A 22,203-nucleotide genomic window follows, 5' to 3' on the forward strand; every position below is an offset into this window, starting at 1 on the left:
CCCCCATTTTTTGTCCCCCTAATCGTATAACTCACCTGCACAGACCATGTTTATGTAACTTTCACAGCGCTTTTTGTTTTATCTGTAAAGTTTAAACATAATAATCCTGTACAGAGCTGAGCGTGTTGGTTTCTAATTTACGATAACAAGAAAGGCACATTTATTGTAAACAAAAACCCTGTACATAGCAAACAAGCGGAAGTTATCTTGAGCACCCCCAGTAGCTTGAAACTTCGCCCCACTTACTTGAACATGGGCTATCGGTTTCCTCGGCGCGCGAGTCACAGCAGCTGCACCGAAGTTACACCAGGTGGAACTAATCCTACTTAATTACAGGTAGCGGAGAAATAATCTGACGTCTTTTCATCCCGCCGCGGCCAGCGACTGACGGCGGTTCTGTACTGTGGGACACCTTCCGGAGGTAGGCATGAACACGGGGAAAACGTCCTCGAACGTTTCCGACTGAGCGGTGCGTGAGATGTTTGTTTTGGGTTTTATATACACCTTGCTTCCCCATGTAAGTCGTATGCCTTCGACACCCACTTCCTCGCCTGCGTGCTCGCGATTACGACCCCTCTCAAGGCTTCTTTTCTTTTTTTCGATCATAGTGCATTCAAATTTTACCATTTGATATCTATTTATTATGGTCACTTGTTTATTTGGATGGAATATTTGATCATGAAACCAAACTTTCGTCGCCCCTTGCAGCTGAAATTTGGTAATTTGTCGATCTTGTGCACCATGGAACTTTAGAGATGTACCGAAAACAAAAAAAACCAAAAAAATTAGGACTCGTATAAGAAATATTTACGCGAAGTTTAAGGTGTTACATTAGAAGAATTTAAAAAAGCTCAACACCGGCCCTCCACCTCCTGGTAAAGTTCCTTCAGTCTGGACAATCGTCTCAGCTTCTGTAGTAAACATGAAGAAACGTTGTTAAAGGTGTTGGTGTATTCAGGCACCGAGTCACGCGAGTTCTTGCCACAAGCTGGACTCAGCACAAGTGTTAGGCCTTTCTCATTTCCAGTGTCACTCCGAACGCTGTAGGGTCCAGCTCGCCGATGAAACATGCTGAGGAGCCTGACTTTGACCTTGGTCTCGATTCAACTGTGCAATGCCGGTAAAATATTAAATTCAGTGAAGAAGGTATTGGATTTCTACGAAACCAGACCGGACCTCGGAAAATATCAAGATGGCTGGCGGGTACGGTATTTCTATTTTCCTTACAATAGTTGTCATTTCAAAAAAAAAAATGAAGACATGTTTGGCACGTTTGCGTAAAGTGGCTTTCATAAGATTTGGTAGTCTGAAGAAACAAAATTGTTTTTTATGTTAAAGGTGTGTGCTTCGATCACATAACAAATGGTACAGATGTCTCAAATCGTACAAGTATCTTAATACTGCACATAAATTGGAAAATTAGTAACGCATCCCCGAGGAGCTGTTAGCTTTTCGCCACTGTTCTTCAGGTGACCACGATACAGCTTTATAGTTTTTTCTCTATGGTCGTGCTTGTGGATCGTAATGGAAGAACTGGTGTCACCATTCGTGCCCTTGTTATTCGCAGTTATTCATAGCATATGCCTCAGTCATGACACAGCATATTCAGGTAGCATGCCCTTGCTCTTCCTCAAACTGTCAGTTTACATTTTTCACTTGTAATTCAAACTGTAAGATTCATTGGCATACAGGAATCATCCCCCATGAATGTCCATCTAAGAATTTAAACAATTAGCAGAGGAATATAGGATATTTTTATTTATTCTAATTCATGCCTTTGTACATTCTGCGGCCTCATATAAGGTCATTGCAGGAGTGGAAAATACAGACACATGAACAGAGCAACACGGAAAAACCAGATGCCCTCCAAAATTGTTCACTGAAAACGACTTGCATTATTATAGAAAAAAGAAAAGATCGTTAATTTCGCTAATAAAATCAACACTAGAAACAATACGTATCTGTCCGTCAATTTCATTCCAGTCATCGATAGTTGTCGAGAAAAACGAATTTTTAGAACGATTTATATGACACTGAAAAGGAACAACGTTTAATGGATGAGGTCGTCCTGTGCGCGTAGTAGTCGAAAATGAAATGCATTTAGTTGCTTGACTAGACTCCAATTTATCATCCTTCTAAATAAGACGTCGTAGCGGCCGTTCTTGCTTGCACGGCGCGTCTGTCATTTTCTCGCTAAGAGTTGCAAATCATTCTCTCGCAGTACACATCTGGAATAGTGTGCAGTGTTTACGCACAAAACAGTTATTCAAGAAAAGTTGCTTTTGCGGACTACTTTGTGGTGCGTAGGAATGCTCTTCTCGAAGTTGCGAACCGTCCCTCAGCCTTTGGCTGCGCTCGGACGGAAGCTGAAACGAAGTATACGCCTGCTGAAGAAACCTAATCAAATATGCATTTAAGTTATACTCCTTCAGCTGACACCCGACATCCTGGCTCACATTATTGTATGCTTCCTTGATGTAAAAAGAACTAACCATAACGGAGTTTGGTTCTTCATTGCTATTTCTATACATTGTGTAGTGACGAATAAGTTATCTTCAAGTCTTTTATCCCTTCGGAATCCGTTTTGGACCTCCTCCAGTATTTGCATATCTTCTGCCCATTCTTCCATTCTCCGCTTTACTATCTGCATAGAGAATCTATGTATAACTGAAGTTTCCATTATTGGGTGATATGTCTTAATGTTGTCTTTGTTTACTTTATACAGTCTCATTTTACTTAGTTTGCAATACTGGGTACCTCTCCTCCCATAAGTATTTGATTAATCGCATGCAGTACGTAACTTCAATTTGCTTGTTTTTCCTAGTGTCTTAATGAGTTCCATGGGTATGTCGTCTGGCCTGTCGCTATATCTGCTGGAACCTTACTTTCTGCTTTATCCCATTTTCTTGTGGTCGTCTCCGTTGTAACACGATTCTACTCCTCCTATACACCGCTGCTGTCAGTGTTATCTACTGTCCTCCTCTGCTCAAGCTCTGAGAAAGCCTCTTCGACTGACCGCCTAATATATTCCCGTGCCTCCTCTCCCTCTACTCTACTCCCCTCCTGTGTGGTCAGTATGTGTTGGAAACCTTTTGTCTTTCTCCTCTGCGCTTTAATGTGCTCCCAAAACCTGTTTTCCACTTACCTATCTTTTTCATTTATTTCTATCATTCACTGCATTCCTAAAACAGGTCAAACTAAAAAGTTTGACCTGTATTAAAGCTGATGTCTCCCTTTTCCGCTCTTGAAAGTTCTCACATTTTGATGCTACTTCAGCTCGAAAGGCATGATTTTTCTTTGCCCACCTATGCTCCCTAAATGCCTTTTAGCGCAGCATTATGGCTCCTTTGATCTTCTTATCCCATCAGCTTTTTTGGTTTGTGTCTTCGTTTTTGCTTTCATCTTTGTTTAATTCGATGCTTCTCTAATTATATTTTAAAGATTCCTTTTAAATCTTCATACGTTCATTCTCTTCCTGGATAGATACTTTTAGATACTTGTTGTATTTGAGCTTCATTTAGTTTCAACTTACCCCCTCGTTCTTGAGCTTGTTCTGGTTCGGATGCGCAAAATGTAATCTCAATTCTTTTGTGGTCACTCTAAGCTTATTGTACCTTCCTCATCTATTTCCATACTTCCTAGCTTGTCATACAGTTTGTGGGACATGAGGCAATATTTTATTGTTGAGTGTGAGTTGTTTCGTTCCCTCGTTGTTTTCCCGTCGCATTTTACTTGTGCATAAACTAACACTAGGTCCAGGGCATGACAGAAATTTTCTAGCAACTTTTCGGTTGTATCTGTGAATCCGTCAAACTTTTCCAAGTGGGCATTCATGTCTCCTATGATAGTTATTTCCTGATTAAGGCTAATTTCTCTGATGTCCCTCAATATACACGTAAAGTGTTCTGTATTTTCTTCCTTTAGACATTTCCTGTTTTCAGGTAAGCAAAACCCCAAAAGAGTGTTCAAGCCTGTTACCCTACCTTTCAGCCATAGGTGTTCTCTGCAGCGTTCTTTCTCTCTTTCCTAGTCCTGTCCTTTAACTAACATGCCTGGACCTCCGCCTTTGCGTTCACCTCCCCATCCAGGAGTATGCTGGCATGTACGGCGGTTCCTCCGCATTTCTAAATTGAGTTTCTGCTGCCCATACACTGTGAAATTTCCAGCCTCTAATTGATCACCAATCTCCTCCCACTTTATTTTGTTTCTACCTCCCTGAACGTTTATGAAGTCTATGTTAAGCCAATTCTTTCTCTTATTTCTACGGGGCTTCCTCCTGCTCTCCCTTCTGCTCTTGCGGTACTCACACTCAGGAGCTTCCCACGACTCTGGTACTGGGACATATGCTACTCCCACATCTACACCAATTCCCTTCGGGCTCCGAGGGCCCCCAAAAATCTTCGATATGACGCCCAATCCTACCCCTGTCGTGCTACCTCTGGCTCAACTGTAGTGTGACTAACTTGAGCAGTGTTGCCTGGTCGCCAGACGAAAATTATCAACATTCGTAAATTGATCATTGCAATAACTATAGCTCTAAAGATCGCGAAACCTCGTGTATATGTTAAGTAACCTTCAAGCATTATTTCAAGAATGATCTACCCATTTAAGTTTTGTATCCTGAACCCTCTACAGCAGCCAGTATATTATGAGTTATGAAGCACATTAAAATAAATCGACACAACATGCTCGAACGTGTTTCATTTTGAAATTACAACTTTAAGCTACCTGAAACAGAGAATTGTCCTAGCACGACATACTCGCTCAACAGTGTTCCGTTTCCAAAAAGCGTATTTATATACAGGTACTCACAAGCCACAAGACGATGGTTCTCTTATACTCTCTCTTTTCAATTGATGATACAATGGGCAACGATATCACATGCGTTTCCATGAAACGAATGCGAAAAAATACTCAACAAAAATGGGTCGAAGAACTCGTTTCGTTCCAGCGAGGCGTCCAAACAAATCCGTAAGCGTTGTTTTCAAATGCCTAATATTTGCGCTTAGTCTCGTAATATACCTAGAAGTGCGCATTAAACAGCAGTACGTTCTTCCTATGACTATCTGTGGAATTCAATGCGTATTAAGCGCACCCTATTCAGTTAATCAATATAGAAACTCTATGCTCTCTCCAATTGGGTGCTTTCACATAACGTCAATCCGCCATTTTTTCCGTTTTCTTGTTTTTTTTGTTTTTTTTTTCCAGACAGATTAATTGATTTAAAGGATTACATTGCAACCTCTTGAGATGTCAACATTGTGAGACTTGTAAGCTTCTGAGCACTACGCATTTGAGGGTTCATGTGAATCCTTAAATGCTCGCCTTCGGCCAACGTTACTAGAATACTCAGTTGGGAAACTGCCATAGAAGCCGGCTTTAAAAAAGTGGCTCCGATCCGTACTCGAGAACAGAACTATTGGCAATCGCAACGCCGTCATTTCTTTCGCAGCGGCCACTCCGGGAACAACACGGCTGCACGTACTGGTTCAGGTCGAGTCGCACAGGGCCGGTGGCGCCATCTCGAAGGGCTTTGGTAAAGGGTGGCGCTGTTATCGTATTTAGTTTGGTCTCGGTGGACGCCAGCAATCCAGGTTTCAAAGGTGAGTTTCCCAACTGAGTGTTTTAATAACGTTGCCTTCGTCACACACCAAACAGCTCATGGCTACAAAATGGTGGACGAAATAACATCGGTGCAAACACCCTATAACAAAGAATGTTACTTCTGAGTGAAACAACTTTAGCCGCAAAGATTATCTGGTGAATAAACACGGTAAAGACCTCTGTATAAAAATACGTCAGAATATTCTTGGCTGATTCTGCGGGGGAAGTTTAGGTACTGCATCACTCGTTACGTAGGGTACTTTATTAACTTGGTCGAATATATGAACGTTATTATCTCAAAGCATACTTGACCGTCACAAAATGCTTGGGTCTCATTGCAGAATTAACATCACGCTATACCTCGGAGCCAAATCACACAGAGGCTATAAATACCCGAACATTATCTACAGTCTCAACAACGGTAAGGTTCTACTATTAGAAGCTTTTAAAGGCTGGCTCACACAGGCCCGTTTTCTTACGTTACGTCACGTTACGTCACGCTACGAAAAGTCATTGGGAAATCTGTGCTTAGTACTAATCCTGGCTACCAATTGAAGGAAATAGCCTGGCACGCGACATTCTAAACATTAATGTTTCGGCGACGACGAGCTAGAACGGTGAGTTACCGTGGCAACCAAGGACACAAGGCTCGTCGTAACGTAACGTCACGGCCACTCGATTTCCCCTGCTGGTCCGGCCTGCCGATGTTTTTCCGAAAACAAAAGAGCGAGCGTGAAAGGAGAACTTCTCCCATTTTCCGTGGGGGCGCTGCATATGGGTGAGCGGTCTTGTGAGCTGAAAGCTATACTCTGTTTCACCTTATGTTGTACCGCAGGAAAGTCTGTAAGCCCGAACTATAACTCCTATAGCCGCTTTACACACGCGCCAGATTACAGCCGCCATTGCTGACCTTCCTTTGTCTTATGGAGATACCGAGCCACTGAAGCGGGTGTTGACGAGCCTCCAGAAGGGCCATTGCTGGGTAGAAGGACGCAATGGAATTTAAGATGGCCATATCCTGGCCTGATATGGTAATGATGAAGTGAAGAAAATTCAATAAGAGGAAACAAAAACTAAAGCCAAATTTGGGGGTTTTACGTGCCAAACCCCCCGCAGGGGGCACCTGTGAAAGCAGGTGTTTGGAGAGTGGCGTCTCCACGGACCCCGAGCCATGCGGGTTCGCCCGCTCACGTCTGGCTGTGCGTGGCTTTCCCGTGTCTGGGGAAAAGGGAATCCTGGTGGTTGAGCTGAGCCCGGGGCAGGTTTGGACTCTTCGGGGCCCCCCGGGCGAGGCAATACACCACTTCGGCCCCCGCTTCTCATAGACGGGAGTCCTGGTAAGGCCCGGCCAGGATGATTCAGTCTAGTCGCCTTTTCTTCTACTATCCCCTCCGATCTTTCGCTTTTACCTTTCCTGTTTCTTTCACTTCCTTCTCATTTCTTTTGCTCCTTTTTCACCCCTCTTTGGCGGCAAGGGCTAACCTTGGGTGGCAATGGACCTCTGTCTTGACCCACACTTGGGTATAGTTTCCCGGCAGCACTGTTAGCGTAACGTCTCCAGCCAAGCCCTTCTTGTTATGGTGCGTTACCTAACCCCTTGTTGGGCTCGGTGGTGGGCGGTGCACCGCGGATTCCGAACACTCTTTGCCCTTTTATGGCGCCCCACCCCTCCAAACCCCGTTCAGGGCACGCCCTCAAAAGGCGCTGCCCCGAACAAAAAACCATCGACAAAGCATGTGAAGTAGAAACGTTTACTAAGTTTTTCATCGTTCATTCGCTGGATGAACAAAGACCTGTTTCCAAGCTGTCACCTTTTATTGTAGCAAAGGTGCTAGAAAACCTTGTAGGGTTTTCCTACAAGGCTAAAAAACAGCACACTGGAGACCTTCTCGTGGAAGTGAATACAAAAAAACAAAGTGACGCACTTCTTAAACTGACTACCATCGTTGACGTGAAGGCGTCGGTGAGTCCTCATCGCACACTAAATACTGTCCGTGGAGTCCTCTCTGAGGGCGACTTCTTGCACACTAGTGAGGAAGAACTCCTCGAGGGACTCCAGGGTGCCGGTGTCGTCGCCGTGAAACGCATTATGTTTAGGAAAGATGGCGAACAAATTCCTTCGAGACATGTTATCCTGACGTTTGAAAGACATACCCTCCCCGAGACAGTCAAGGCAGGATACTTGAACTGCCGCATTCGCCCGTACGTCCCCAACCCCCAGCGGTGCTTCCGTTGCCAGCTTTTTGGTCATGGAACACGCAGCTGTCGAGGGAAGGAGACGTGTGCGAAGTGCATGCGGTAGTCAAGGTCACGTTTCCGATACTTGCGAGGCGGCTGCGGCCCTCTGTGCTAACTGCGGTGGACCACATCCTGCTTATTATCGTGCATGTCCCTCTTGGAAGCTAGAAAAGGAAATTCTTACCATCAAAGTTAAAGAAAACATATCATACCCAGAAGCCAAGAAGCGGTTCTCCTTTTTGTCAAAGGGGAGTTTTGCCGAGGTGGTGCGCAGGGGCCCTGCACCACGCTCGGAGTCAAGGGCCACCCAGGTCTCTCCCGAGATCTTGGCGGCCGACTGCAGGGCCCCAGCTCCCCGACTGGAGCAGCGGCTGCTTCCTCCAGCCCCTGGTGGTAGCAAGCGTGCTGCTCCTCCTTCCAGGGACAGGCCGGCAGCAGCCGCGCCTGCCCCCTCTCCTAGGTCGCCCCATGGGGAGATGGAGCGAGCTTCTCGCTCTTGCTCGCTAGAGAGGGCCCCCCTACCGAAGGAGCAGCATGGTGCCCATGCAGCTCCTGTGAAAGGAGGGGACCAGACGAGCTCAGACGACCCGTCGCCCAGTTCGTCTGCAACCCCCCCAGCCGGTCGTGGTCGGGGTTTGCCCCCCCGCACAGCTGGCCGGACAAGTGCTGTTCTAAAAACAACGGATACCTCTCAGGAGGTGGAGATGTCAACAGATGCTGACAATCTGTCCACTCCTGGGTCCGACCAGGACAATATGGAGTGGGAAACGCCCTCCAGTAAACATAAAAAGAATAAGAAGCTTGTTGTCCCACCCAAATGATGATCCCAATGTCTTCCACCTAGTTTGTGTTGACTTTACAGTCTTACTTATTTTACTAAGTTTATTTTTCAGTTTTATATTTACATGCCTTTTATAGATGACTAAGTTACATTTTATGCAATGGAACTGTCGCGGTATTTTAAGAAATATTGATGATGTCAACTATTTTATGGATCAGCTTCGACCCATCGCTCTCGCCTTGCAAGAAACCCATCTTAACACTAATTCTTTTAATATTTTAAGACGTCATCAGGTTTTTAGAAAAGATCGCCCCTCTTCCACCCCTTCTGGTGGTGTTGCAGTGGTCGTACAGAGGGGAGTTGCTTGTTCTCAAGTCCCCCTCTGCACGCCCCTGGAAGCTGTTGCAGTACGTCTCCTTCTAGACCGCCTTGTAACAATTGTTTCCTTATACTTGCCACCTAATGCTCCTTTAAACCTTCAAGAGCTTCAGGGACTTATAGGACAGCTCCCACAACCGTTTTTAATTTTGGGGTATTTTAACGCTCATCATCCTATGTGGGGTAGTACCCGTCAAGACTCCCGTGGTGGTGTGATTAAACGTCTTTTATTGTCTTCGGGGTTATGCCTTCTTAATGGGAGAGAGCCAACGTTTTTTAGTGCGGCACACAACTCATTTACATCCATCGATCTTTCTATTGCTTCACCTTCATTGCTTTCTTGCTTTTCCTGGAAGGTTCTTCATAACCCTTTTGGTAGTGATCACTATCCAGTTGTTTTAGAGAGTACCGTTCCATTGCCTAATCTTTTAAAGAGGGTCCCTAGGTGGAAATTAGACAAGGCAGACTGGGCGCTTTTTAATCTTCACTCCACTTTAGATCCTTCGCTTCTTTCGTCTATGTCCCCTGAGAACGCTACACTTTATGTTACTGAGCAGATACTAAAGGCTGCTCAGTAATCCATTCCCCAAACATCTGGTAATATACCCAAAACATGTAAACCTTGGTGGAATAAGGAGTGTGCCACAACCCGGGCGGACCAAAATAGGGCGTGGGGCAGATTTCGCAGATACCCCACTTCAAGCAACCTTGTTGAGTTCAAGCGACGAAAAGCCAAGGCTCGTTGGACTAGGAAGCAGGCAAAGCGGAAGTCGTGGATGAAGTATCTCTCTTGTTTAACCAGCTTTGTCCCAGCCAAGGAGGCCTGGGACAGATACAGGAAAGTAAATGGGGATTACAGGTGCTTTGCCATTCCAACGTTTAATGCTCCTTCTTCGTCTCTAAAAGATATTGGTAACATGCTTGGGGAACATTTTTATAATTCATCTAGTTCGGCCAACTACAGTGTTTCCTTCGGACAGTTAAAAGTTCGTGCGGAACGGCAAAAGCTTGTCATGTCAGGAGGAAACTCGGCATCGTATAACCAACCATTTACGCGATGCGAGCTTGAGATGGCTCTTAATGTGAGAAAGCTCTCTGCCCCTGGTCCCGATGGAATTTATTATGAAATGCTGCGCCGCCTTTCTCCAGAATCCCTTGAAAACCTTCTCCTGTTTTTTAATCTTTTGTGGGAAAAGGCATGTTTCCCTCAGGCTTGGAAACACGCACATATCATCCCCCTCCTAAAGCCTGACAAAGACCCCTCACAACCATCAAGCTATCGCCCAATTGCACTCACAAGCTGCCTTGGGAAAACATATGAAAGGCTTATAAACAGACGACTGGTCTACATGTTAGAAAGCCAGAGGGTCTTTGATAACAATCAATGTGGATTTCGCCAAGGTCGATCTACCCTTGACCACTTAGTTCGCCTTGAGACTGTGATACGTGAGGCATTTGTAAACAGGCAGCACTGTGTTGCGGTTTTTTCGACTTAGAAAGGGCATATGACACAGCGTGGAGGTATGGGATTCTCCGAGACCTGTATGCCTGTAATATCCGGGGCCGTATGCTGCGAAGCATAAAGGAATATCTGACAGACAGGACTTTCCAAGTTCGTCTCGGCTCAGCCCTATCTGACTCCTTTGTTCAAGAAAATGGAGTCCCTCAAGGGGGTGTTTTAAGTGTGACTTTGTTTTTGCTGACAATGAATTCACTCGCACGACTGCTGCCACCATCTATTTCGTATTCTCTTTATGCTGATGATATACAGATTTCATCATCGTCCTGTAACCTTTCTAGTTGTGAGCGCCAGTTGCAGTTAGCCATAAACAAATTGTCCAAGTGGGCCGACGAAAATGGGTTCAAGTTCTCTGCTTCAAAAACGGTCTGTGTTCCTTTTTCTTTGCGACGCGGGCTGTCTTTGGATCCCTCCCTGAAATTAAATGGAACACCTATTCCAGTTAAAAAGGAGCACCGATTTCTTGGTGTAATATTTGATAAAAAGCTTAGCTTTATTTCCCACCTTAAAGCTCTGAAGCAAAAATGCCTTCAGTCCACAAACCTTTTGAAAGTTTTATCTCACAAGTCTTGGGGGTCTGATACAAAATGTATCCTGCAGTTATACAACGCCCTTGTACGATCCCGTCTTGACTACGGTGCAGTAGTGTATGGATCGGCTCGGCCTTCTGCCCTTAAAATGTTGGACCCAGTTCACCATCTCGGCTTGCGACTGGCAACAGGAGCCTCCCGGACGTCGCCCGTCCTCAGTTTGTATGCAGAATCCAATGAGCTGTCCCTGAACAAACGACGTACATATCTTAGTCTAACATATGCTTATAAGATTCTGGCCGACCCCCAGCATCCGACATACTCTTCACTTACAAGGTCAAGGTTCTTTCGCCTTTTTGAAAATAAACCAAGCATTGTGACTCCGTTAAGCTTCCGTATTGAACATCTTCGCACTTCTCTGCACCTTCCTCTGGGCCAGGTCGGCCTCGTTAGGAAAGTCAACGGTATTCCACCTTGGAAAGCACAGCGAGTTGAATCTGACTGGTCTCTTGCGAAGTTCAACAAGCACGGCATTTTCCATGCTGTAATTATGCAAGAGTTTGGTGAACTGCAAACTAAGTATGATGGTTATCTTCATGTTTACACAGATGGTGCTAAGACTTCTTCTTTTGTCGGTTGCGCTGTGTATTCAGAACGCTTTTCCAAGGTTCAACGACTCGATTGTGTCGCCAGCGTTTTTACGGCGGAACTCTATGCGGTATCAATGGCGATCGAATGCATTATCAAGAGGAAAATACTGAGGGCGGTCCTGTTTGTTGACTCTCAAAGTGTGATTCTTGCAGTTTGCTCTCTTAAAGACACTAAAAATATGCTTGTACAACAGATTCAATATAAACTTAACACTGCTTTGCATGGAGGTCAAAATATAAAATTTTGTTGGGTACCCAGTCACATTGGCATACAAGACAATGAAGAAGCCGACAAGCTTGCAGGGTCTGCCGGTAACCTTCCACAATCTCTGTCCTGTTTACCCTATCAAGATATTAAGCCCTTGGTGAAGTCCTCGATTCTTCATTCTTGGCAATTGGAATGGGACATGGAGATCGGTAACAAGCTTCATGTTACCAAACCGGCTTTGGGAGTTTGGGAAAGCTCTTCATGCAAGAGCCGACTTCATGAAACGTTGTTGTGCCGTCTGAGAATCGGACACTCTTTTGTAACCCATAGGCATCTGCTTTCGGGAGAAGATCCACCAGTCTGCGATCAGTGTGGTGATAGGCTCACTGTTTTGCATATCTTGTGGTTGTGCCCTGGTCTTGAGCCCAAGCGCCGCATTCATTTCCCTGAATTTTTTCAACATCATATCCCATTTCATCCTGCTCTCCTTCTGGGAGAGAATCCTCTGGTCTCTTTTGAACGAGTAATAGAATTTCTTGGTAGTATTGGCCTTTTATACCGATTATAGCTTTTTGGTTAGCTGTTTTGTAAAACCTGTTTTATAGTACAAACCTTCAATTAGTTTGGCGCAGATGGCCTCGTAGCTATTGCGCCATAAACCCCCAAAATCTCTCTCTCTTTACGTGCCAAACCTACGACGGGCATCTGGCACGCCCCAGCGGAGGACTGAGGATTAATTTCGACCACCTGGGGATCTTTTGACGTGCAACCGAAAGCTCGGTTACACGGCGCCTTCTCCGCAATAAGCCTCCGTCATATTGCGGGCACCTCGGTCGGGATTCGAACCCGCCACCTGGGGATCCGTAGGCCGGCTCTCTCGCCTCGGAGCCACCGTGGCGGCTAGGAAAACAAAAACTGAAGGTCAGTTATGGCGGCGCCCATGCACAGCTGCTGCAAAGCGTCTATATTACAGTGGTAATAGAAACGTGGCAACAGTTACGGGAACAAGAAAACGACAATTCGCTCATACTGCCAGCAGAATGGAGCTTTAACGCGCAGCCTGCAGCTGAGTGATCTTTTCGCAGAAAGATTAATCATGTGCTTTTATTCTACACAGATTTGTCATATCATTCATGCAAGCTGGCACTCGTTTGAATTGAGACTTGCGGCTTCACGAAAAAAAAAATCTAAATAGGCACACCGGGCCGGGCCGGGCGTACTGCTCCCCTCTCACTATATTTCGTCTTACCTTAGCATGGACTAGCCTTTACTGCCTTGACTGGAGCACTCGCTGCACGAGCGCTCATGCAGCCGCCGAGGCTTCCTTCGAAGCAACTATCTCGCGCTTTTAGCACGCACGGCTAACAAGTACATACTATATAGACGCTTTCAGGCAGCTGTGCATGGGCGCCGCCATAACTGACCTTCAGTTTTTGTTCCCTAGTATTCCGTTCGCTCCACTTCATCATTACAACAGCAGGACCGGTTATTGCCATTTTAAGTGTTACTGTGTCCTTCTCCCCAGCATATGCCCTTCTGGAGACTCGTCAAGGCCCGCTTCAGTGGCTCGGCATCTCGGTAAGACAAGAGAAGGTCGGCTATGGCGGGTCAACCTGGCGCGCGCTGAAAGCGTCTATAACTCGATATGCTCCCCCGAAAGGAACTCTATCTCTCACCGATAACGAGCGCCACGGCTGGCGCTGGGTAAAGTAGAACTATCGCTCTCACCGGCGGAGTGAGGCATACGGCAGGCCGCTCCCAAGGGGAGTCCTAATCGAGTGGTCGTGGTAACGTATATGAGCTCGGTAGAACTTTTAAAGGCTGGTTCACACTAGGATGCCTTCAGTTCACACAGCACCGTTTTCTTACGTTACGTCTCAGTCACCGAAGCATTCGCGCCTCGAATGTCGCGTGCCAGGCTATCTCCTTGAAGTGGTAGCCACGCTTAATCCGAAGAACAGATCTCTCGGTGACTTTTCGCAACGTAACGTAACGTAACGTAAGAAAACGGGTCTGTGAACCAGCCTTAACCCATCTCTTTTCTATGTTGACAAACAGCTCACCAATAACTTTTTTTCTTTAGCAGGTACCAAACCCTATCTGGCATCGGTTGCATATACAGACTACATGACCTGTGCCTTAATTAGGGTACTGCGATTCCATAATGGACGAGAAGGTAAACCGGAAGTGGCCAGACTTTTTCCCACTACATGAAATCATGACTCCTTCAGAAAGTTGCCTATCCCGTTTCTTTCGGACGAAATATCTGAAGGGTGAAACATACCAATACATCGACAACACCATAATCTAATGCACGGGATGCCTGACGGGACTCCCTCAGTTGTCCCACTCTTATCTACAAAGGCTGCGGTTCCAAAATGGGTAGCTTAGAGGGAAATGCCCTTTAAGCTACCCCTTTAACGCTACACTGCTGGTTGCAGTATAGCGTTAAACGCGATAAATAATAGTTTGTTTTTACGTGTACCTAATGGGGTAACTTAATAACGACATTCGGTGGCGGTCGTCTTAATTACTGACCCTTTTCTTCTTCAACGTCGTAGGAAGGGTGCCAGTGTTCTAAACACTGGCACCCGAGACTAGAGCCACTCGATATGGCAGCGTAGCTGCCAGAGTAGCGCCACGCTTTTCCCTGTGCCGCCTCTCGCCGCGATTGGTCACACGCGGTACCATAGCAACGAGCTGAGCTGGCTCGGTTTCCATAGCAACCGAGTGACGAGTCGTCACGTGACCTCTCAAGAGCCGTGATGTCATCGGTAAGATGGCAGCGTCCAGAGCTGGTGGATGCGAGTTCGTTCGGTGCGCGGAGTCGTGATATGCCGCAGCTTGCCGACGATTTAGGGCTTCTTCGTGCTTTCTGACGTAGGTATAACGTGAAGATCTGAAAGAATGATACTTTATACCCTTTCTGTGCAAGATCGCTCTAGATATTAGCACCTGTGCGACAGCATCAGTAATATCACCTTAGCGGTGCTCGGGTTTCCGGATGTGTTTGAGGATCGATAAGACATGCAATGAGGATCGATAGCATGCAATTTTCGCATTCTCTTAGTTTTATTTGAACATTGGAGTGTCTGAGAATCGATGCAAAATCTATGCGTCGCATGTTGGGCCTTGGGGAATTTGTTTTTGCCCCAGGTAACCGCATGATCACAAACTTTTAGCGAGGAAGCTCCTGCGATGTTTACGTTTTGTACTAATCAATCACGGAACCTGGGTTCAATCCCCACCCCTGCCCGTTTCGATCTGGATGAGCATCGTACCGGCCTGCGGTTGTGTATCACTACTGCGTGGTGCACGTTAAAGACCTATAGACCCCAGGCTAGCGGTTATACTGCATTGGCTAAATTGCTCATATACAGCGAGTGACTCGTCGCACTTTGAAATGGCTGACCAACTACACGCTGTATAAATATTCACAAAACTCCCAAGCATACTAATCAACGATTTTACGATATGCGCCACGCAAGTTCGTCTGCTTCTTTTAGTAGGGGTTGTGGTGACGTCAGAAAGACGCCGAGCTCTGATTGGTTCTGAATAAAGAATAGTGGGTAGGCCTCAAGGCAGCTTGCTTTTAGGTCTACCCCCTATCCTTCAATCGAAGCCACTCAGATCTTGGCGTTCTGACGTCACCACAACCCCTGCAAAAAAAAAAAGCAGACAAACTTGCGCTCCAGTACATAGCTTTTAGGATAAACTTTTCGCATTTTCCTAGCTTCCTTTGAAGGTCTTAATTTCTGAGAATCATAACGAAAGGTATACGGCGCGTGTAGGGCCTATGGGAAATTGTTTCAGCCCTGGGTCACTGAATAATCACAGCATTTTTTAGCGAGGAAGCTCCTGCGATCTTTAACTTTTTTTACTAATCGCCAATTTTACGAATTGGCAGTTCTGAAGATTTTGATATAACTTGCTTTCGTTGCAATAGCTTGCATTCGACCGCAGTGTTTTTTGGTTTGTTTTTCAAGTGAAAAACTGGCGTTTGCTCAAGTGACGTATATGAAATGTCCTGCTATATAACAACGCATCAACACATACCATTAAACTTAGATGCTCAGAGGTGTGTTCGTCTTTGTAATTAACAAGTTACAGACGTATTTATTTCTTACGAGTGTAATATTTATTTTCTGTAGCTGGGCCCATTTTGTGCTCCTTAATGTCAGTGTGCTTGGTTCCAAATATCCTCTTTACAATGCCTACAAAGGCCAAAATGACCTCAGCCGACCCCAACTCACGCATTGGACACGATAACTGCGACACTCGGATGTATGCGCTCGTCAGCAATCAATTCGTCCATGGATATTTGAATTCACTTTCCTGGCCAATGAGTGTCCTGACAAAACTTAACATCACTTGCGAATGCCAAGTTCTACGGTGTGCTTAAAAAGCACGGTGCCCTAGCATTTCACGACTGCGTGATTTCACAGTTCTCTTTTGAGTTGAAGATTATAGGTAAGGAAGAAGTTTAAAAATAATTTTGTGGCCCCTTTAACACGGACATGTGTGCTACACCAGATAAAAAAATATTGACTTAATGAATGCCGGTAAACTTCCGAACGACCATTTGGCTTGTCGGCAAGAACACCTCATATCCGGCGTCCGTCTCTTTTGATGGCGTCAACGATTCCCTAGAGACCACCATGCCGTCCTTCTTGGTTGAACCCCGTCGACGTCGCTCCTCACCAGTCGGTGAGAAAATCTCATCTTGAAGGGATGATCGGGTCTTGAAGTATGATGCTAAACATATACTCGCTCACTATGGGGCAGGCGAGCAGCAGTCATGTCCCGAGCCAATCGTCCTGCCGTGGCCGGCGTAATCGAAATTTTGTTCCATCGGAGCGAAGTCCGAAAGTACTAGGACGGTACGTTCGTCCCACGAAGCGGCCGCCATCCCGGTGGCGCCGAAAACCACTCGCCTTGTCCGTGCACGTACGGTACCATAGCAGCTCTCGTCGCCCGACAGTCCCCGGGCTGCAAACCGTCTCACTTTTTAGAAAAAACAGGCACCGTTCCTCCAGAGGTTCTTGCCGTACCGCGATGCCAAGCGTCTTATAGGTCTTTTACCGCCGAATTCATAGATGTCACTCCGAGTCATGCCAAGTGAAGGGCGACCCTTCACTTACAGAAGGGCGGTTGAAGGGGCACTTCCACTTGAAGTGAGGTTTACCATTCTGAAATGGCACTTCGCTTTCACTCGAGCAAGTGAAGGGAGCCCTTCTACGGGATGCGTCCGGGAGCGAGAGTAGAAAAGAAATTTATATTTATACTTTGCGTAAGACCACAAAAGTAAGTTAATTCTTAGTGTGTTTACATAATTTGTGTTTATAAAGAAATATTAGCACATAACAAACATGTTGCGATTTCAGAAACGAACGTAGCTCGTGCATCTTCTTTCAAACTAAATTGGCCAGCAATATAGCCATCAATATCCATGCTGAATACATTCCAAGTCCTTCCGATATCCTTGTTCCAACGCCACCACCGCCGTTGCCTTTTCGTGTTTACTTGCCCTGCTGGTTTGTTCTTTTAAAGTTTTCATTTCCGTAGCGTGTAATGGATAAGGCCAAGGCACCCGCTGCGCGGTTCACAGAGATCGAAAAGGCAATACTGATGGAACTTGTAATGACGTACAAAAAAATCATCGAATGTAAAAAGACCGACGAATCGTCGTTAAACAAAAAAAAGGCAACTTGGATTCGACTCTGCAACGAGTATAACTGCAACCACGGTGTATATCGACGGGACGTGAAACAGCTAAAAAAATGGTGGGAAAATGTGAAGGCCAAAGCGAAGAAGGACCATTCCAAAGAAAAAAACAAGGTCCACAAAACAGGCAAGTCTCTCGTTCAGGTTTCTCATCGCGCTGAAAGTGCCTCGGAATGAGCGATGGGTCACATTTGTAGCCCGAACTGTCGGTCACAAATTCGCCCTTGTTTCGAACTGTTGTTTCTGGAATACCTGTCATGGGGGATGGAGCGTGAACGTGCGCAGACAAGTCGGTTATGCAACCTAATGCTGTCAGTTGAATACCGTAGTAACCTGACAATGGAGCAGCATGAACGGAACCGCAGCACGATATAATACTACCGTTAAATCAGTAATTCTACTTGCAGTTTTTGCGGCGGACATGTACAGTAGATCACAACTGACAACACCCAGATGATCAATATTTCATTTCATTACGCATGGGGCAGAGGGGATGAACATTCCCTATCAGCAAATGCATGCCTATAAATCGGGGTATATTTAAAAAGGAAAACAGATCTTAGATAACATTAGAACTTGGAGTGCCTAGATTGACTACTGTTTGCTCCTTTAGGAGGGGGGCCACCTGGCAAGCCAATGAGCGCCACCTCCGTGCTGGTTGGGGCGGTGGCCTCACACGTGTTCAACAGACAGGAAAATATGGAGGACAGCGATGGGGCACCCTATCTGCCCCCGGTCTGCAGCCTCCCAGTTCTCCGACTACTGCAGCCGATGCTGGACGGCGAGGAGGACCCTCTTGATGCCGACTTGGGTAGAATGCTTGAACCGTTTCCATGTCTTGACCTGTACTTTCTAAACTGGTACCTTTTCGTCTTTACCCACTGATCTTCTCATGGATATGCATGGATACGGTTATAGATCATAATGAGTCTGCCTTCAGAAATGTTTCACCTGGTGTTCCTCAGTAGTACATACTGGCACCCCTACGTTTTTTAATAATCATGAATGACCTTGCAGCAACCATCTCATCTAATATTAATCTTGTTGCAGATGACTGTGTCGTCAATAACAAAGTAAAAAGTGTGCATGACAACATTCAATTTCAAGATAATTTAGTAAAAATGAACAAATGGTGCGAACAGCATGTACATTACTTATGTACAAGGTAACATATATCATTGCAGGGCTGGGTTCCATACAGCTTCAAAACAGTACATGGCAACTACTGCAGACTAACAATGACCATACTCCCCTGACAAAGAAACAAACAGCACAGGGTATTAAAATAATCATAGCATGATTTCTGCCAAGAAATATCTATACCAAGCACTCCAAAAGGTGGAAACGGTTAAGTGATCTAGTGGCCTAGTTTATGGCACAGGTTCAAAATGGATGAAAACATTGTTACACATTAGATCAGCAGCAGAAAAAAAAAATCAAATACTTCAAATTGCAACTGCATGAAAAACAAAAATACAATCTCAAACTTATAAAAACCCTTTCTACTCTTCATGTATGTCCCATTGTTCACTTCATAACTTCTACGTGTTCTTTCAATTGCAGAGGAGCCCGGTTCACCAGCTGGGCCTGCCTCAGACGTCGGTGCACCACTGTCACCAGCAGCTGCCTGCATCGCTGATAGACCTGCAGCAGCCCCAGCAGCTTGCCTGATTAGCCAGACATCTACTGCAGGGTCACCAGCTCCTACACCTGCGGCTGCTGCAGCGTGCAACAGTGGTAGTGCGGCAGCAGCTGTGGGCAGTGGTGCCCGCCAGGTCGGAGGACGTATGGCGCTGCTGGAAAGGAGCCTCGCAGAGGAAAACGATATGAGGATGGCCTTTGTCCAGCAGGAGCATGCCCTGCGCTGCAACTTCCTTGAACAGGACCACCGCGACGCACTCAGCAAGAGAGCTGCGCTGCATGAAATGGAAATTAAATTGCGCGAGGACGAGCTGAAAAAAAGAAATGCCATTCACGAAATGGAGATGAAGCTCCTGTGTATCAAGGAAAACATACTGCTGCAGGAGCTGAGCCAGAAGGCTGCACAATAAATCATGTTCAAACTGCTATGCCTGCTTTACTGATGGTTCACTTTTAAAGTCAAACTGAAGTATCACACGCGCATAACGCCGTGGTACTCCGACGCAGCCGGGAAGTGCACCAGCCTTCGGAAGAGCACCCTCGCGATGAGCGTCGTCACCGTCCTCACTGTGCGGCAGACAGTCGGCTGGGAGACATGCACCAGGTCTCCCGCTACCACCTGGAAGGTCCCGGCGCCGTAAAAGCGAAGGGTGACCAGCAACTGGAGCAGGGGGGTGAGCGGCAGTCCTCGGTTGTCGCCGGTTTGCTGGAGAGGCAGCAGCGTCAGGAGTTCCCTCACCGTCGTCTTGGTAAAGCGATATCTCGCGAGGAACTGGCGGTCACTGTACAGCTCCATCGGGTTCAGGCGGTCCGATAGATTACGCCGCGGCACCGACGGACCGAGCGGGTACATAACGCCGAACACAAGGTCGCACGCACGAGTAGCGAACTCAAAAGACGCGATCCTGCGAGCGGCATCACTCCGATAACCCGGGTAACCCGCCATCTTTTGCGATGAAGGGAGGCTCGAGTGTAGTTGAAGGGCGGTGCCACCGCTTACTTGAATTTTTTCGAGAAAAGTCCGAGTGAAGTGCGAGGCGAGGGAGCGTTTCGAGTGAAGGGGGATTTATGAAACGTAATGACACCCACTCAAGGGCGTTGGAAGTTAAGTTCGAGTGAAGTGGGATCTATGAATTCGGCGGTTATACCACTTTTCAATGAACGAATGGAGATATCAACTAGACTACTAAGGTTGCCGCCCGGCGTCGCTAGAAGCACGATTACCATGGCAACCTCCCAGGCCCAAAATGGAGATCACTATCAGCGCTTCTGACGTCGTGCATCTAGATAATTTTGCGTCGTGTCGCTACTCTGGCAGCTACGCTGCCATATAGAGTGGCTCTACCCGAGACAGATGAGCGACGAAAGCTGTCGTTGCGCGGCGGTTGCCATATCAACAAGCCTTGACATGTGTCGTGGCAGCGCGGCATTGGGTCACGTCACAGCGATGATTGCTATACATGGCATGCATTGACGTCACATCAGCCGCCATTACTACGTACCATGCTCCCGTTCTCGTACCTTCTGCACCACACCTTTGACACCATCCAGTTTGGTATTCTCGGCAAGGCGTTCTGAGAAGAACAAACTCGATGGTACGAAATGTATACTGCTGAAAGTGCGGGCCCAGGAGCGTGGTACCGAGCAATGGCGGTAGGCACGGTGCCATATGACGCGACGTGCAAGGCGTGTATAGCCGCGCGACGTGATAGAAATGAGACCAGATATTGGACGGCAGCCTCTGTCATGTAGCAGACAGTGGCAGAATCATGCAGCCAGCGTCCCTTTAGCTGGAGTGTACTTTAACAGCCGTCGCCACACTTTGTATACATGGCGTAAGCTGGCGCTCATCCGTGCGCGTGCTGTCGCGTCGCGACATAAACACTACTGACGCATATGTTCATACGAGTAAAATGTAACTCTTGTTGTGGCCTCCGTGTTTTGTGCCATCAGCTCCTGCGGCATGCGAGCTCGCAGCGGGTACCCGGGTGTTTCCTACTTTTTTTATAACATTTTTTTCTGGCATCCTGAAAAATCGCGCACCCACATTTTAAACCGTTTTCTTCGTCGCAGGCGGAAGTTGTTGTGTTTTTTTTCGGGATTTAATGTATGTTACAAGTACACGCGTTTAATATGTACTTTATAAAACTTGATACTCTATTGTTATTTTGTAGTTTGTGAATCCTGAGTGAAGCTTTTCAAGCAGCGTGGTATACATATGGAACAGCACAGTAGTGTGCAGTATATGCCCAAGAGTGGGAATTAGAAAGGTGATAAGATCTAGGACATGCCAAGTGTAAAATTGGAAAATGTGCAACGCGCTCCTTACGTATTCCATAGCATTAAGCGCCTTGCAGTTTCGGTATTTAGAACAGCACGGGTTCTACACACCAGCCCCTTTTCAGTGAAATTCATTGGTTTAGCTTTTGAAATGCTTTGAAAATGTATGCCGGCTGAAGTTCTAGCAAGTATTTCACATTCTTTACAAATCAGATGTTTTGAAAATGCGACGTCCTCTTCTGATATTGTAATTACTACCTATTCCTGCTTCGATTTTCACCTTATCTGTATCACTGTTCGTCCATATTTATTCACAGGGTGCCAGCTCTGGGCAGATGCTAAATATGTCAACCATGTTCCCGAATTTTGTCACTTTGCATACAGCTTGCTATGTGGAACCATCAAATATCACGTCTATGATGAAAGGAAATGCAAAGCATAAGGAATCTACTTCAAGTGGAGATTTTGCCAAGATAGTAAGGTGTTTCAATGTATTTTTCAGTGTTTTGTTTTCTATTTTAATAAACGATTAAATGTCAAAATGTTGCTGAAGTGGGACGACTTTAAAACCTTTCCCAATCACAGTCTTGACGGTTTTAAGACTGTTAACACTATCATGACGTCTCATCATGGTTTCGGGCGCCTCGGGA

General features: G+C 46.2%; 1 protein-coding gene across 1 annotated transcript; it reads left to right on the forward strand.

Annotated features, from left to right (window-relative positions):
* Positions 1-1,068: 1,068 nt before the first annotated feature.
* On the forward strand, positions 1,069-21,995 carry LOC115313404. The gene is made up of 5 exons (XM_029972364.2): positions 1,069-1,203; positions 4,805-4,971; positions 5,946-6,025; positions 13,992-14,084; positions 21,871-21,995. Exons 1-5 carry the CDS (start codon positions 1,069-1,071, stop codon positions 21,993-21,995), a joined length of 600 nt encoding a protein of 199 aa, XP_029828224.2.
* Positions 21,996-22,203: the final 208 nt, after the last annotated feature.

This window comes from Ixodes scapularis, unplaced genomic scaffold (genome assembly GCF_016920785.2).
Source record: "Ixodes scapularis isolate PalLabHiFi unplaced genomic scaffold, ASM1692078v2 PGA_scaffold5__190_contigs__length_132052651, whole genome shotgun sequence".
Lineage (NCBI taxonomy): Eukaryota > Metazoa > Arthropoda > Arachnida > Ixodida > Ixodidae > Ixodes > Ixodes scapularis.